The sequence below is a fragment of the Tinamus guttatus genome, unplaced genomic scaffold (genome assembly GCF_059628265.1).
Source record: "Tinamus guttatus ecotype Peru unplaced genomic scaffold, ASM5962826v1 Tinamus_guttatus_pri_ptg000922l, whole genome shotgun sequence".
NCBI classification, from domain to species: Eukaryota; Metazoa; Chordata; class Aves; order Tinamiformes; family Tinamidae; genus Tinamus; species Tinamus guttatus.
Window position 1 is genome coordinate 233,490 of NW_028289456.1, and position 17,063 is coordinate 250,552.

The following is a 17,063-nucleotide window of genomic DNA, read 5'->3' on the forward strand; positions in this document are numbered from 1 at the left end:
GCTCCAACCCCACACACCGGCGGGGGAAGGGGGGGATTCCGCTCCCCCCCACCCCGATGCACCCCCGGGGGGGGGGACGGGGGGCAGGGTAGGGCTGGTATCCAGCCCCTCCCCCAAGGAGGGGCAGGTAGGGTGGGAGTCTACCCCACAAAACACACGGGGTGGGGCGGGGAACGGGATTCACCCCCCCCATACTCAGCACACGGGACTGCACCCCCCGCCCAGGTGGGGGGGGAAAACAGCCCGCCATCCCCCCAAATAAAGGGGGGGCGCAAGCGCCCTATGGAGCAGAGAACCGCGGGGGGGGGGGGGGGGGCGCCCCACACCCTCCCGCAGGGACACGAACACCCCCCAGGAGGGCGCAGAGCGGGGGGGTCCATCCCGCTCCCCCCCGCGCCCCACGGCGGCGGGGCTGCGCCCCCCACCCCCGCGGCGCCTCTCACCTCTCCGCCATGTTCCCGGCGGCGGCGCTACCGCGCGGCGGCCCCGGCGCGGCGCTGGCGGCGGCGGCGGAGGCGGCCGCCCATGGCCCCGCGCGCGGCTCCCGCGCCGCCCGCCCGCCGCCCTCTGAGGCGGCCGCCCGCGCGCGGCCCCGCCGCGTCCCGCCGTCACCAGCGACAACGGCGGCGCCGCCAATGGCGAGCGGCGCCGGGGGCGTGGCCGGAGCCTCGGCCCCGCCCCCTACCCCGCGGGTCACGCCCCCTCTACGCGCAGCGCTCACGGGAGCGGGAGTCCCGGCCCCGCGCGCTAAGCGCATGCGCGCAGCTCCCCCCGCCTCCACGCGGCGCGTGCCCGCGCACGCCCGCGGCGCGCTCACGTGCGCAGGCGGGGCGCGCATGCGCGGCGTGCTCGCTGCTGGAGAGAGGGGCACGTGCGCGTGCACGTGTGCGGGCACCATCTATGGAGAACGCGTGCACGCGCCTGCATATGCGGCACTATACAGCATGCGGGTGCATGCGCGTGCAGGCATGCATGCGCACACCCGCCCCATGCACTAGCACACACGTACACACGTGCACACGCCTGTGCACAACCCTGCAGTGTGTGCACAACCTTGCAGTGTGTGCACACCCAGCAAAATGCACACCTGACCATACGTACTGCGCCTGCACTGCCTCCCCACCTGCACCCTAACCCCCCATTACCCTCATTCCCTCCCCTCTGAACTGGCACCCCTCATCCTGCCCCCACATCCCTCATGCCTGCACCCCAACCTCTCTATACTGCCCTCAGACCTTCAAATGTGGCCCCAGCTCCCACACCTGCACCCTACACCCTCATACCTGCTCCCCAACACCTCTATGCTGCAACCTCACAGCCCCTATCTGCACCCCCAAACCTGCCTCCAAGCCCCTATACTGCATCCTCATAGTTGCACCCCCCCCCAGCGCCACACCTGCCTCCCCACACCTGCCCTCCATATCCTCCATACTTGCAACTCCCGTTCCCAACCCTGTTTTCCCACCCCTGTGTCCCCTCAACCCCCATACATGCAACTCACACCCCTCAACCCCCTATATCTGCCCCCCTACATCACCCTATAGCCACCCTCTTTACCTGCCCCCAGCCCCAGCCTGTGGCCCCCATGCAGTGGGGAAGGAGAGAATTCCCTCAGGCCACCATGAGGAAGATGATGGGAGGAAGGCCCTTGCCCCCCGGCCTGCCAGTAGGCCTCTCACTCCCACGGGCCACCCGCCATGTCCTCTCCCACAATGCTGTGGATATACAGTGCTCATTTCTCCCACAAACACTTACTTTTGCAACTGCCGCTGCTGTTTTTTAAATTATTACCATGCATGTTTTCAATTTAGTTAGATTTATGCAGAATAAAGGAGTGCTCACCCGCTCCCTCAAGGCACCCGGTACAGTATAAATCACTGCTGTCCACTTCATTTACACCCGTGCTCTCTGCACTGCCTTGAGTGGACGTGAGTTACTGCCCAGAAGGGACTGAGCACAAAAATGGCGCTGAGCACGAGAGCCTTAAACCAGCCTTTGCCACGGGACAGTGACGAGAGCCATGGGTCACGGTAACACCTGCAGGTGGATGCTGGTCCTGTGGGGTTCCGTCTGGCTTGAAGTTGACATCTGGGGCAACATGATACTTCCAAGATCCAGCGCGGGACCCACCTCGTAGCACTGGGGGTGGCTCCAGCTTACCCAGGTCCGGCTGGTCACAGAATCATAGAATCACTATGGTTGGAAAATACTTTCAAGATCAGAGTCCAACCATAAACCCATTGCTACCATGCCTGCTAAACCATGTCCCCAAGTGCCTCATCTACACGTTTCTTGAAGACTGCCAGGGATGGTGACTACACCACTTCCCTGGGCAGCCTGTTCCTATGCTTGGCTGCTCTTTCCATGTAGAATTTTTTTCCTAATATCCAACCTGAACCTTCCCTGGTGCAACTTGAGACCATTTCCTCTTGTCCTATTGGTTGTTCCCAAGTGTGACTGTTTGCACCATGGTTCAGGGTGGAGAAAGAGCTGGTGGTCTGAGACATTCCAGGCTGTGACTGATGGGGCGCTGAGCTGTCATGGCCACCTTGGAGCATGTCTCAGCAAGACTGCTCTGCTGCAGAGTGATGGCTTTAAACACCCAAGAATCATTTACCAGCTCTTGGGTGCCTGGAAGGTTGGATGTGAGGTTAGAAGATCCTTCCAAGCAGCAGCTGCTCCTGCAAAGCCCAGGTTACAGTGAGGCCATCTTGTCCTGCGTAGCAAGCACAACATGTGCCCAGTGAGGAGCTCTTGAGTCTGAGGGCAGCTTAGCTGAGGATCATGCACTAAGTATGGGGCACACAGGACCACGCATGGATGTAGGGCAGTGCTGGGGTGTCCCCACATCTCCATATCCCCATACTATCCATATCCATATTTTGTTTCTGTGATCTGCTGACCAGTTGGGACTCACCACAGAGCAGAGACAATTTTGCGGTATTTTCCCCACAACACTCCTGTCTGCATCCAAACCGGAGGGATCTCTTAGCCATCCCAGTCATGGATCTGCTCTCCTCATTCCTGTTTGCATCCTACAGAAGGATAACAACACCATGATGTGCATCATGGCCATGCAAACCCACCTGCACCCCTCTCACTATCCTCCCTCTAGCAGAGCCTAGTCCTGAAGGGGAGCACAGTGCACAGCCCACTTGGCTTAGTTTGGTCTTTACATTCACGCATTACTAAAAAGAGGGAGGAAAAAGTAAATGATTTGGAAGGAAAAAAGGTTTTTCTGCCTATAATGGCTCATCAGATCCATCTCATGTCAGGTCTCACCTAGAACATCACTTCTCCTTCAACTCTGCTCTTACCAACAACCACTGCAGAGCCCATCTCACTTGCTCCCATAGGTTTTGCAGATGGCTTCTCCATAGCTGCTACATGAGGCGAGAATCTGTGGGACTAGCAGAAATTTCCCTTTCTGTTGGCTCTTCTCCTTTTCATGGGCCACTTCTCCCACCTACATCAGGCAGGAGGAGGGAACCTCTGGGTTCCAGAGTCAAACAGCATCCTGGCAGGGAAGGGCAGTGCTGGGAGCTGGCTTCTGCTGATGCCAGGAGAGGCCAATTGGTCCAAACTCTGTGTCCAACCTGTCCCTAGGAAAGAAGGTCTTTAAGAACAGGCTGGAGGCTCCACTGAGAGATGGCACACCGCAAAAAGAGTATATGACATACTTCAGTCCATTAAGACATGAAAAAGTTTCTAAATAAAGGTATTTCTGAATATGAAGTGGGAGGACTGAATGTGGGCAGATATTTATTTAGATAAATATTTATCCTCAGATATTTATCGCCTTTCCCTCAAACAGTGGGATCTCAACTAAAAAGTGCAAGTTGTTTTTAGAAGTCTTCTGGTTTTGATCATGGAGGAACACAGAATCATGTAGCCATGCTTAAGACCTCTTACCTGGCTTTTGGGTTTGTAAACTGAAACTAGGACATTTTATTGTTTGCCATGAGTCCAGATGCTGGAGCTTTCAGCACAGCAGAGAGCAAGAGGCCTGGGACGTGGTTACAAGTGGCAGCAGTGCTCTGAAAGACTCAGGTGACCTGTAATTTTTAACTCAATGCAAATGTGACTTATTATCTGGAGCCATTTTAAACTGTGAAAACTGATGAATATTAAAGCTCTTCCTGTAATTACTTAAACAATGTATCTTCAGTCCCTACAGTGTCACTAAAACACAGTTTAGGTGCCCAGGGAAGGAAATGACAGTTCTGAGAATTTGACTTACAAAAAAAACTCTGTGCCTTTTCCATAAAATTCATTTCAAAGAGTAAGAACAGATGCATCAACACATTCCTGGGGCTTGCCAGAAAGCTAAGAGCTTTGAAAATCATGAGGGTGCTGCCCTGGGTATGACAGGCAGGAAGTCTAGCTGAGGATGCAGAAACTGGATGCACCGGAGATGGGAAGCTCTCTGTCCATACAGATTGGTACCCTGCATGCTGGTGGCATGGAGAAACAGTGCCACCAGGCACTTGCTGTTGTTACCTGCAGAACTGACTGCTGATGATCCCAGGAATATGGAGATCACTGATGAGCTGTGGGTACTGTGGAGGGGCTGCCTGGGAGAGGCTAGACAAATGTATGATGTTGGAGAAACTAGGCCACATCTGGAAAGATGGGATTAGAGATCCCCTTGCACACTCAGCGCCATGTTTAGGTGACTGGGTAGGATGGTGCCTCCAGCCTTACTACAGCCACCCAAAGCAACAGGTCCCATGGGAGAGGCACCAACCCAGTCCAGAGGAGGAAGCAAGGCAGCACAAAGAGGGAGGAGGGTGACAGAGCTAGAGATATTGAATTCTGATCCCCTTCTGCTCCAGAAGGATTGGCAACCCAGAAGAGTTTGCTGCAGGTTCTCTGGAGGCTGGGCATCACCTTATCTTTGTAACTTTGGGTTTCATTTTACTGGAAGTGGCTGCATCTTTTTACCAGGTCCAGAGCACCAGAGATGCGTTTAGGAGGTCCGAGTCTAGCAGCAGCTCTGGTATCACCTTTTCACCAGCTCTTGACCTAGGACACAATTTCATTTGGCTCTCCTGCTCCCCAGCAAACAGCAGAGATAACAGAGCTTTCCCACCACAACTGGAGATGGCATGTAAGAAAGCCCTTGGGGATTCTGGGACAACAAGGACTTGATTCCCCAAACACCTAACGATGTTTGGAAGCAGCAATTAATGTTCTTGGGGCAGCATGAGATTGAACTTGAAGGGGTTAATAGCAGGACAACTTCAGGGAGCCCAAAGCTTTGCTCAAAGGCTGGAAAAAGGCCTTATGGGTTGAAGCAATCTGCCCCATCCCTTGCGAATGTTCAGTTCCCACAAGGATGAAGGGTTCCCTATGAGTCTTATGTGCCTCACCAGCAATGAGGGATAGTCCTAATGCAGTTGCCTCCATTGGCACGCTCAGTTTTATTTGGGGCTGTATCATTCAGGTGGACTGCCTTCACCTCAAGCAAAGCTTGGGCAGATGCTTGGTGCAGAAAGCAGGCAAAGAAGAGATGAAGTTTTACAGCACTTGGAAGCCCTTTTACAGCTTTAGACACCTAGTGATCAAATAAACTTGGGAGCTCATGTTTTTTAATTTGAGGATAACTCATAGAGATGCTGACAGCCCTGAGCTACCCTTATAAATGACACAGATGTGTCCCAGCTTTGTGAAGAGTGACTGATGTGTTACAGATGATCATGCTTTGTCCTTTGCTTGAGGTGTCTCCACAGGGGAAATTTCCTTAATGAGGGAAAAATTGAAGCCAGCCTGTGGTCACTACACAGCCCTCTGGAATGTGGCTTGCCAGATCCCACTGCAAAACAAGTTGTGCAAGCTGTAGTAAGGGGTGGCCAAGTTCTTGGCACCCAAAGTTCATGAGGTTCGTGCCTCCATGGTGCTGGTATTCAGGGCTGGATGGCTCTGGCACATCTGGCACTTTGGAGACCACCTTTCTCAGGAAAGGGAAGAAGTAACTGCAGTGACAAGGTTGCCCCCACGTAGCCCCAGTGTTATGCAGTGGGAGCATATCTAAGTAATGGAGGCTTCCCAATAGAAGACGGATACGATGAACCGGACTAAGACCAAAGCGAAAAGATCGTGGGAAAGTCACCAGCTGGAAGAATACAGAAGTAGGAGAGGAAGAACCTGTAAAAAAGTTTATCAGTGCAGGATAGAGGACTGTGTGCGGGCCAATCATATAAATGCATGCCCCGATAACGCGAATAAAGCGATTTCTGTTAGGCTCATATTGAAGCCTTCAGGAGTCGTGTCTGGCCTCCCCCATTATGCCATGGCAGAAGAGATGGAAACGAGAAGCCCAGCTCCCTGCAAAAGGAAGATCCTCCCAGCTACAAGCTGTGTGGATCCCCAGTGACTTCACAACTCTAGCTTGGGAATGAGGAATGACTGTGTCCATACTTCACAGGCCTTCCTTCCTCTCTCAGTGTTGCTTTCTGGAAAGCTTGAAGCAAATTGCTCTGTCTTTAAACCTTATGAAGAATGAAAGATGACAGTATATCAGGTTCGTGGATACCTGGTGTCTCTGTTGTCATAGAAACAGAAGACTATTACATTTTAATTTTTTAAAGCTATATAAAGACTTGAAACATCTCTCAGTTCCCCTGGTGAGTAAAACGATTAGCAATGAAAAAAAAGAAAAAACACCTTTTGATAAAGGTGCATTTGCAGAAATCACAGCAGCATCAACCACCCAGACCATCCCCAGGAGCCCCACTCTACCCAATTCAACTTATCCCCATCTCTTTGTCAAACAGGGTCAAAATGTTATGCATTGGCAGAGGAGGATTCTAGGAGCAGGACCAGGGACTGTTGGGACCTAGGTGTGGAGCGTGGGCACCCAGACATGGGCATGTCACTGCAGACAAGCACAACTCTCTCTGGGTACAATTCAGCCTGCAGATAGGTGGTTCAGAAAGAATAAACACATGGATCCCTGCTATCCTCATCTACCTTGTTGAAGTTAATGGAGCCCAATGGAGTCCGTTTATGTCTGAGTGCCCCCACGCCCAGTTTCTGCATTTATTCTAAAGGGCTTTTCCTTCTTCCTGCTTGCTTGTACCACGGCCAAACCAAGAAGGAATGCAAACAGCAAATAAATATTCCCACATGGACAAGGGAGAGAGGATGAGGAGGTCACGTATGTCCTGTCTTCCAAGAGGTCTCACACTCATTTTGGAGAACGGCCCCTTGAAGTGCATTAGGGAGGCTGGGCTCCCTTCACCATCAAGTGGGCAGGGAAATGGACACTCAAAGAAAAGCCAAGTCTTCACCCCTTGCAGATCAGTGCGGGTGCCACTGTCACTGAAACTGCAGCATAAGCCACATTGCAAGCACTGCTTGACCCACAAGGCATCAAAGCCCATGACTGAGGTTGCCTAAGAAAGAGGGCTTGAATGTCCCACAACCATGCAGGGGAGAATGCTACTGATGCATCATAATGGGTAACTATGGCCAAGTGATAAAACCCACAAAACCGGTGAACCTGATTTCACAGAAATGCTAGTCTAAAGAAGTGAGCCCTGAGAAGAGCAGTCTGCAACTGTGCTTTAGGGACAATGAAGATGAAAGAGTTTCCAAAGAAAATACGTTCCAACAGGCAGTCCCGTATGAAAGACAGACAGCCTTGAGGTAACAAAGGGAAACCAAAAAGAACATAAAAGAAATTAAAGGAATTTGAGACAAAGCATATTAACACTGACACGACTCTGAGGAGAGGATCCACTTCAAAAGGTGTATAACAAAAAAGACAGATGGAGACAGGAAGATCCTTCTTTCAAACAGACACTTAACCAGCAACTCAGTCAGCAAAAAGCAACAAGACCAAATGAATCCAATAAGAAATGCAATGACTGAAAAAAGAAACAGGAGCTAGAAGGAAGGAAATGTGGCAGAGAAAGATTATGAGGAAAGTGAGAGGGCTGCATCACCAACACTCCTACCAGTGCCACACCAGCACCATTGCTGGGAAACAAAATGGGGGGACCATCCTCAAGACACTGCCACAAACCAATCCATATGCCTAAAGATGACCTCACTGGTGACACCCAGCCTGGCCTACACTTTGGCCCTAGCGTCCACTTGCCCTGACATGTACCTTACACCAAAATACACCCAACTTCAGTGGAACCCTTCAAAATGCTGAACCATAACGGGTACATCTAAAAGGGGAAGAAATGAAGAGACAGCACTGCGGGAAGAAAATTAACCCAAAATCAATGACTTAGAAGGCATAGACTTCAAAAGAGGAAAGTCGTGAATGCTCTGAATCGGAAAAAAGGGGCCTGTGCTCCTTGTCTCTATATCCAACAACACAGTCTCAACAACCGACCCCTTCTTCCCACAACGGCCTTCTCTCCCCACGCACGCTGACGGGACATACTCCCTCCTCCAGTCTACTGCCCCTCGCTCGCTCTCTTCTCACATTGCCGCCAAACTGCGCCAATCTCTTGCAGGGACAAACACCTTTCCCTCACACTGCCTGGGAGCTGTGTGCTCTCCCTCAAGTTGCCCTCTGCCTTCAATGCACCAACTCCCTCACTGCCTCCTTCCTCTTCCTCACCAACACAATCTCCCTCCACCTCTGCTCACAAACAACCACAGCAAAGCAGCTCTAGAGCTACTGTGCACAGTCCTTCCTCCACCTGCCCCACGCAACAAATACCCACACCTGGGGACTTTTTCTGGGGACGCTCTCCTATACAGCCTTGTCTCTGCCTCCAACAAGACAGTCACCGCAAGACCCTAACAGCACAAACACACCCAAGGGTACACATCCCCTCAGAGCAGCACAACAATGTCTTCCACACCACTACCAACAGCCCTCCCAAGAAAATACACACCAACAGCCATGCGGCAATCCACATGCCCTGCCAGCACACCACACAACACCCTCCCTTCACACAAAAAGCCCTTGTACACACTACGGCCACTACGAACACCGCTCCGACCCAAACGCTCACTGCCTCCACATGCCGCACATGCGTGTCCACATGTGCGGCCATATGCTGGACCAACACCACTACTTCCCAGGAAATATTCTCAGCGAACACCGAGGAAAGGCAGGCCGCGGGCAACACAAAGAAAGAAGAAAGCGGCCAACGCACCTCCTTTCCTCAGCTAGGGCTGCTGCCATCGGCCTCAGGGCCTCCACTCCTGAAAAACAGGGAACTCGCTAACGCCACTCAGCTAAAGGCGCCACCGCGACCCGCTCTACCAAGGGCATCTTCCTTATACAAAACACAGTCAAACAACGGCCTGCACAAAGCAGCTCACACCACAAAGCAGCTCCACTCTTCCTCTTTCTCTTCCTCCACAACAAGTCTTCTCCAATTGCTTTGCAGAGTCCCGTCTGCAACGCAGGCACACCTATGCTCTCAAGAAGCAAGGAGGGAAGACTATGGAACATTGAGCATCAGGAACAGCATTCTCAGGGACCCCAAAGAGAGAAAAGCAGGTCCCATCTCAACAAGGACAACACGCTCACAAAGCACTCGGGCATGCCCAGTTGCTGGAGCCCCTGTCCTCCACACTTCTAGCTGCATGTCAACACGGCAAGAAACTCTCGCATCTAGAGCCCAAGTCTCCATGTCCTCTTGCTCTTCTCTTGTGCAATAACCAGTTGCAACCCTGACCCTTCCAACACCGCTCACAGCACTGTTCTCGCCCTGTACCCTCTCCACAGGCCACCCCCGCAAAAGCCCTAACCCTGCCTGACACTCTGGCGCTACCTCTGCCTCTCAAAGCACTCAGCATCTCTCCCAAACATCCACAGCTCTCCCAAAGAACTCATGAAGGACTGGTGCCAGCTGAACACCACGCTATAAAAGTGAGGAAAGGAGAACCCCAGCCACCGACCACCAGCACCCTCCTGACACAAGGGCGAACTAAATCTTCCAAACTCAAAAAGAGACCTAGCTCGCAAAACACACTTCTCTTCCCAAAACCCTGCTTCCACTCCTTCTATTGCGCATGCACAGTGCGCACCGCCACACCACAGCAATACACACGCAGCCAGCTTTCTAATTACTGGCACCGCGCACGCAGCACAATCGGCGAGCCACCAGGGGAGCCAACCTCACCGCTATTGCGAGCCCTAGACCAAACCCTGCGTAGCTCACGGCAAGGCAGGCAAAGTCATCCAAGGGGCCAGGGCGGGCGTCCAACACTCCTGCCAATGCCACAACAGCCTCCCTGCTCACACACAAAACGGAGGACACTACTCATAATGCAGCCGCTAACCACACCACACAACCACCATACAAGGAGCTCACTGCTCACACCCGGCCTCACCTACACTTTGACAGTGGTGTCCCCGTTCGCCTGACATGCGCATTCCACTAAAATCCACCCAGCTTCAGAGGCGACCTTGAAAGAGACCGCGGCACCATAATGGGCACCTCTGCAAGGGGAGGAAATGAAAAGAGAGCTTTGCGGGAAGGAAAACCAACACTAACTTGATGACTTGGCAGGGTCGCGCCTTCAGGATGAGCCGCATGCTCAATGCTGTCACGTGCAAAGAGCGTCTCATCGCCCCGGGGGCTCTGGGACCAGCATAAAAGGCAGCACAATGCTGCGCTCCCTCACACACTTCTCCTCACACCTTCGCCTCCTCCGGCAACAAGGTGAGTCTCAACAACCGACCCCTTCTTCCCACAACGGCCTTCTCTTCCCACACACGCTGACGGGACATACTCCCTCCTCCAATCTACTGCCCCTCGCTCGCTCTCTTCTCACATTGCCGCCAAACTGCGCCAATCTCTTGCAGGGACAAACACCTTTCCCTCACACTGCTCGGGAGCTGTGTGCTCTCCCTCAAGCTGCCCTCTGCCTTCAATGCACCAACTCCCTCACTGCCTCCTTCCCCATCCTCACCCACACAATCTCCCTCCACCTCTGCTCACACACACCCACAGCAAAGCAGCTCTAGAGCTACTGCGCACACTCCTTCCTCCACCTGCCCCACGCAACAAGTACCCACACCTGGGGACTCTTTCTGGGGACGCTCTCCTCTACAGCCACCAGCATCTCTGCTGCCTCCTCTCACCCCTGCTCCCCACAACAGGGGCACAGGCCCACAACACCCTCCGCCTCCTCACACCCGCCTCCTCACATCTTCTCAACCCCCGCTCTTCCAGGGCCCTCTCCACAACACACCCATGGCCTGCAACGACCTCTGCCGCCCCTGCGGACCCACCCCGCTGGCTAACAGCTGCAACGAGCCCTGTGTCAGGCAGTGCGAGGACTCCCGCGTGGTCATCCAGCCTCCCGCTGTTCTCGTCACCCTGCCCGGACCCATCCTCAGCTCCTTCCCCCAGAGCACCGCTGTCGGATCCTCCTCCTCTGCCGCTGTGGGTGCAAACCTTAGCGCTCAGGGAGTCCCCATCAACAATGGTGGCTTCGGCTTTGGCTATGGCTATGGCGCCGGCTATGGCGCCGGCTTTGGAGGTCTTGGATGCTTCGCCCGTGGAAGAGGCTGCTACCCCTGCTAAGGACCCTCCCCGCGAACCCTGACCACAGACAACAACGTCCTGCAAGACACTCAACCCTCTGAGGATGCAGCTCCACAACACTGGCTCCGCTTGGGCTCTGTGTCCATGCCTCTGTCTCTCCAGCAAGGGAGGAAGCAAGTGCATGGCCAAGGGGCACAGCCTCACCTCTTGACAACGGGGAGGCCAAAGGAGCGCCTGCTCTTCTCCCACTTCTTCCATGGCATCACCCCTTCTTTGGCTTCACTGCTGCCTTGTAAATGTGCAGTGGGACCATCCACTGCACACAGGCAGGCCACAGCGTTGATGCTCTGAATTCTAGCTCACACCACCTCTTTTCCACTTTCCCATCCTTCCTCTCACTCTTTTCCATCAATAAACTGCTCATGAATAGTAAACACAGACGCCTCCTCTTCCTTTCTTCTTACAAGACTCTTTCAGCCTCTCCACACACCGAGGCAGGACTCCCAAGGCCAGCGGGGAGGCCGAGCCAACGGGAGAAAAGGGGCCTGTGCTCCTTGTCTCTGCCTCCAACAAGACAGTCACCGCAAGACCCTAACAGCACAAACACACCCAAGGGTACACATCCCCTCAGAGCAGGACAACGATGTCTTCCACACCACTACCAACAGCCCTCCCAAGAAAATACACACCAACAGCCATGCGGCAATCCACATGCCCTGCCAGCACACCACACAACACCCTCCCTTCACACAAAAAGCCCTTGTACACACTACGGCCACTACGAACACCGCTCCGACCCAAACGCTCACTGCCTCCACATGCCGCACATGCGTGTCCACATGTGCGGCCATATGCTGGACCAACACCACTACTTCCCAGGAAATATTCTCAGCGAACACCGAGGAAAGGCAGGCCGCGGGCAACACAAAGAAAGAAGAAAGCGGCCAACGCACCTCCTTTCCTCAGCTAGGGCTGCTGCCATCGGCCTCAGGGCCTCCACTCCTGAAAAACAGGGAACTCGCTAACGCCACTCAGCTAAAGGCGCCACCGCGACCCGCTCTACCAAGGGCATCTTCCTTATACAAAACACAGTCAAACAACGGCCTGCACAAAGCAGCTCACACCACAAAGCAGCTCCACTCTTCCTCTTTCTCTTCCTCCACAACAAGTCTTCTCCAATTGCTTTGCAGACTCCCGTCTGCAACGCAGGCACACCTATGCTCTCAAGAAGCAAGGAGGGAAGACTATGGAACATTGAGCATCAGGAACAGCATTCTCAGGGACCCCAAAGAGAGAAAAGCAGGTCCCATCTCAACAAGGACAACACGCTCACAAAGCACTCGGGCATGCCCAGTTGCTGGAGCCCCTGTCCTCCACACTTCTAGCTGCATGTCAACACGGCAAGAAACTCTCGCATCTAGAGCCCAAGTCTCCATGTCCTCTTGCTCTTCTCTTGTGCAATAACCAGTTGCAACCCTGACCCTTCCAACACCGCTCACAGCACTGTTCTCGCCCTGTACCCTCTCCACAGGCCACCCCCGCAAAAGCCCTAACCCTGCCTGACACTCTGGCGCTACCTCTGCCTCTCAAAGCACTCAGCATCTCTCCCAAACATCCACAGCTCTCCCAAAGAACTCATGAAGGACTGGTGCCAGCTGAACACCACGCTATAAAAGTGAGGAAAGGAGAACCCCAGCCACCGACCACCAGCACCCTCCTGACACAAGGGCGAACTAAATCTTCCAAACTCAAAAAGAGACCTAGCTCGCAAAACACACTTCTCTTCCCAAAACCCTGCTTCCACTCCTTCTATTGCGCATGCACAGTGCGCACCGCCACACCACAGCAATACACACGCAGCCAGCTTTCTAATTACTGGCACCGCGCACGCAGCACAATCGGCGAGCCACCAGGGGAGCCAACCTCACCGCTATTGCGAGCCCTAGACCAAACCCTGCGTAGCTCACGGCAAGGCAGGCAAAGTCATCCAAGGGGCCAGGGCGGGCGTCCAACACTCCTGCCAATGCCACAACAGCCTCCCTGCTCACACACAAAACGGAGGACACTACTCATAATGCAGCCGCTAACCACACCACACAACCACCATACAAGGAGCTCACTGCTCACACCCGGCCTCACCTACACTTTGACAGTGGTGTCCCCGTTCGCCTGACATGCGCATTCCACTAAAATCCACCCAGCTTCAGAGGCGACCTTGAAAGAGACCGCGGCACCATAATGGGCACCTCTGCAAGGGGAGGAAATGAAAAGAGAGCTTTGCGGGAAGGAAAACCAACACTAACTTGATGACTTGGCAGGGTCGCGCCTTCAGGATGAGCCGCATGCTCAATGCTGTCACGTGCAAAGAGCGTCTCATCGCCCCGGGGGCTCTGGGACCAGCATAAAAGGCAGCACAATGCTGCGCTCCCTCACACACTTCTCCTCACACCTTCGCCTCCTCCGGCAACAAGGTGAGTCTCAACAACCGACCCCTTCTTCCCACAACGGCCTTCTCTTCCCACACACGCTGACGGGACATACTCCCTCCTCCAATCTACTGCCCCTCGCTCGCTCTCTTCTCACATTGCCGCCAAACTGCGCCAATCTCTTGCAGGGACAAACACCTTTCCCTCACACTGCTCGGGAGCTGTGTGCTCTCCCTCAAGCTGCCCTCTGCCTTCAATGCACCAACTCCCTCACTGCCTCCTTCCCCATCCTCACCCACACAATCTCCCTCCACCTCTGCTCACACACACCCACAGCAAAGCAGCTCTAGAGCTACTGCGCACACTCCTTCCTCCACCTGCCCCACGCAACAAGTACCCACACCTGGGGACTCTTTCTGGGGACGCTCTCCTCTACAGCCACCAGCATCTCTGCTGCCTCCTCTCACCCCTGCTCCCCACAACAGGGGCACAGGCCCACAACACCCTCCGCCTCCTCACACCCGCCTCCTCACATCTTCTCAACCCCCGCTCTTCCAGGGCCCTCTCCACAACACACCCATGGCCTGCAACGACCTCTGCCGCCCCTGCGGACCCACCCCGCTGGCTAACAGCTGCAACGAGCCCTGTGTCAGGCAGTGCGAGGACTCCCGCGTGGTCATCCAGCCTCCCGCTGTTCTCGTCACCCTGCCCGGACCCATCCTCAGCTCCTTCCCCCAGAGCACCGCTGTCGGATCCTCCTCCTCTGCCGCTGTGGGTGCAAACCTTAGCGCTCAGGGAGTCCCCATCAACAATGGTGGCTTCGGCTTTGGCTATGGCTATGGCGCCGGCTATGGCGCCGGCTTTGGAGGTCTTGGATGCTTCGCCCGTGGAAGAGGCTGCTACCCCTGCTAAGGACCCTCCCCGCGAACCCTGACCACAGACAACAACGTCCTGCAAGACACTCAACCCTCTGAGGATGCAGCTCCACAACACTGGCTCCGCTTGGGCTCTGTGTCCATGCCTCTGTCTCTCCAGCAAGGGAGGAAGCAAGTGCATGGCCAAGGGGCACAGCCTCACCTCTTGACAACGGGGAGGCCAAAGGAGCGCCTGCTCTTCTCCCACTTCTTCCATGGCATCACCCCTTCTTTGGCTTCACTGCTGCCTTGTAAATGTGCAGTGGGACCATCCACTGCACACAGGCAGGCCACAGCGTTGATGCTCTGAATTCTAGCTCACACCACCTCTTTTCCACTTTCCCATCCTTCCTCTCACTCTTTTCCATCAATAAACTGCTCATGAATAGTAAACACAGACGCCTCCTCTTCCTTTCTTCTTACAAGACTCTTTCAGCCTCTCCACACACCGAGGCAGGACTCCCAAGGCCAGCGGGGAGGCCGAGCCAACGGGAGAAAAGGGGCCTGTGCTCCTTGTCTCTGCCTCCAACAAGACAGTCACCGCAAGACCCTAACAGCACAAACACACCCAAGGGTACACATCCCCTCAGAGCAGGACAACGATGTCTTCCACACCACTACCAACAGCCCTCCCAAGAAAATACACACCAACAGCCATGCGGCAATCCACATGCCCTGCCAGCACACCACACAACACCCTCCCTTCACACAAAAAGCCCTTGTACACACTACGGCCACTACGAACACCGCTCCGACCCAAACGCTCACTGCCTCCACATGCCGCACATGCGTGTCCACATGTGCGGCCATATGCTGGACCAACACCACTACTTCCCAGGAAATATTCTCAGCGAACACCGAGGAAAGGCAGGCCGCGGGCAACACAAAGAAAGAAGAAAGCGGCCAACGCACCTCCTTTCCTCAGCTAGGGCTGCTGCCATCGGCCTCAGGGCCTCCACTCCTGAAAAACAGGGAACTCGCTAACGCCACTCAGCTAAAGGCGCCACCGCGACCCGCTCTACCAAGGGCATCTTCCTTATACAAAACACAGTCAAACAACGGCCTGCACAAAGCAGCTCACACCACAAAGCAGCTCCACTCTTCCTCTTTCTCTTCCTCCACAACAAGTCTTCTCCAATTGCTTTGCAGACTCCCGTCTGCAACGCAGGCACACCTATGCTCTCAAGAAGCAAGGAGGGAAGACTATGGAACATTGAGCATCAGGAACAGCATTCTCAGGGACCCCAAAGAGAGAAAAGCAGGTCCCATCTCAACAAGGACAACACGCTCACAAAGCACTCGGGCATGCCCAGTTGCTGGAGCCCCTGTCCTCCACACTTCTAGCTGCATGTCAACACGGCAAGAAACTCTCGCATCTAGAGCCCAAGTCTCCATGTCCTCTTGCTCTTCTCTTGTGCAATAACCAGTTGCAACCCTGACCCTTCCAACACCGCTCACAGCACTGTTCTCGCCCTGTACCCTCTCCACAGGCCACCCCCGCAAAAGCCCTAACCCTGCCTGACACTCTGGCGCTACCTCTGCCTCTCAAAGCACTCAGCATCTCTCCCAAACATCCACAGCTCTCCCAAAGAACTCACGAAGCACTGGTGCCAGCTGAACACCACGCTATAAAAGTGAGGAAAGGAGAACCCCAGCCACCGACCACCAGCACCCTCCTGACACAAGGGCGAACTAAATCTTCCAAACTCAAAAAGAGACCTAGCTCGCAAAACACACTTCTCTTCCCAAAACCCTGCTTCCACTCCTTCTATTGCGCATGCACAGTGCGCACCGCCACACCACAGCAATACACACGCAGCCAGCTTTCTAATTACTGGCACCGCGCACGCAGCACAATCGGCGAGCCACCAGGGGAGCCAACCTCACCGCTATTGCGAGCCCTAGACCAAACCCTGCGTAGCTCACGGCAAGGCAGGCAAAGTCATCCAAGGGGCCAGGGCGGGCGTCCAACACTCCTGCCAATGCCACAACAGCCTCCCTGCTCACACACAAAACGGAGGACACTACTCATAATGCAGCCGCTAACCACACCACACAACCACCATACAAGGAGCTCACTGCTCACACCCGGCCTCACCTACACTTTGACAGTGGTGTCCCCGTTCGCCTGACATGCGCATTCCACTAAAATCCACCCAGCTTCAGAGGCGACCTTGAAAGAGACCGCGGCACCATAATGGGCACCTCTGCAAGGGGAGGAAATGAAAAGAGAGCTTTGCGGGAAGGAAAAC

The 17,063-nt window shown here is 54.4% G+C and overlaps 3 protein-coding genes across 4 annotated transcripts in view; 2 read left to right on the forward strand and 1 right to left on the reverse strand.

Annotated features, from left to right (window-relative positions):
- The window catches only part of ARHGAP39 (Rho GTPase activating protein 39), a 95,997-nt gene extending 95,469 nt beyond the window's left edge, over positions 1 to 528 (reverse strand). For both annotated transcript variants that reach the window (XM_088538041.1, XM_088538042.1), the window contains exon 1: positions 444 to 528. In XM_088538041.1, coding sequence (XP_088394167.1) covers positions 444 to 454 — 11 coding nt within the window. In that variant the 5' untranslated portion in view covers positions 455 to 528. The remainder of the gene's footprint in view (positions 1 to 443) is intronic.
- Positions 529 to 11,168: 10,640 nt separating this feature from the next.
- On the forward strand, positions 11,169 to 11,510 carry LOC148591192 (feather keratin 1-like). Its single transcript, XM_088538043.1, has one exon. The coding sequence runs from the start codon at positions 11,178 to 11,180 to the stop codon at positions 11,508 to 11,510; it is 333 nt and encodes a 110-aa protein (XP_088394169.1). The 5' UTR covers positions 11,169 to 11,177.
- A 2,966-nt stretch (positions 11,511 to 14,476) lies between these two features.
- Positions 14,477 to 14,809, forward strand: LOC148591193 (feather keratin 1-like). Its single transcript, XM_088538044.1, has one exon. It carries the CDS (start codon positions 14,477 to 14,479, stop codon positions 14,807 to 14,809), a length of 333 nt encoding a protein of 110 aa, XP_088394170.1.
- The last annotated feature ends 2,254 nt before the right edge of the window (positions 14,810 to 17,063 follow it).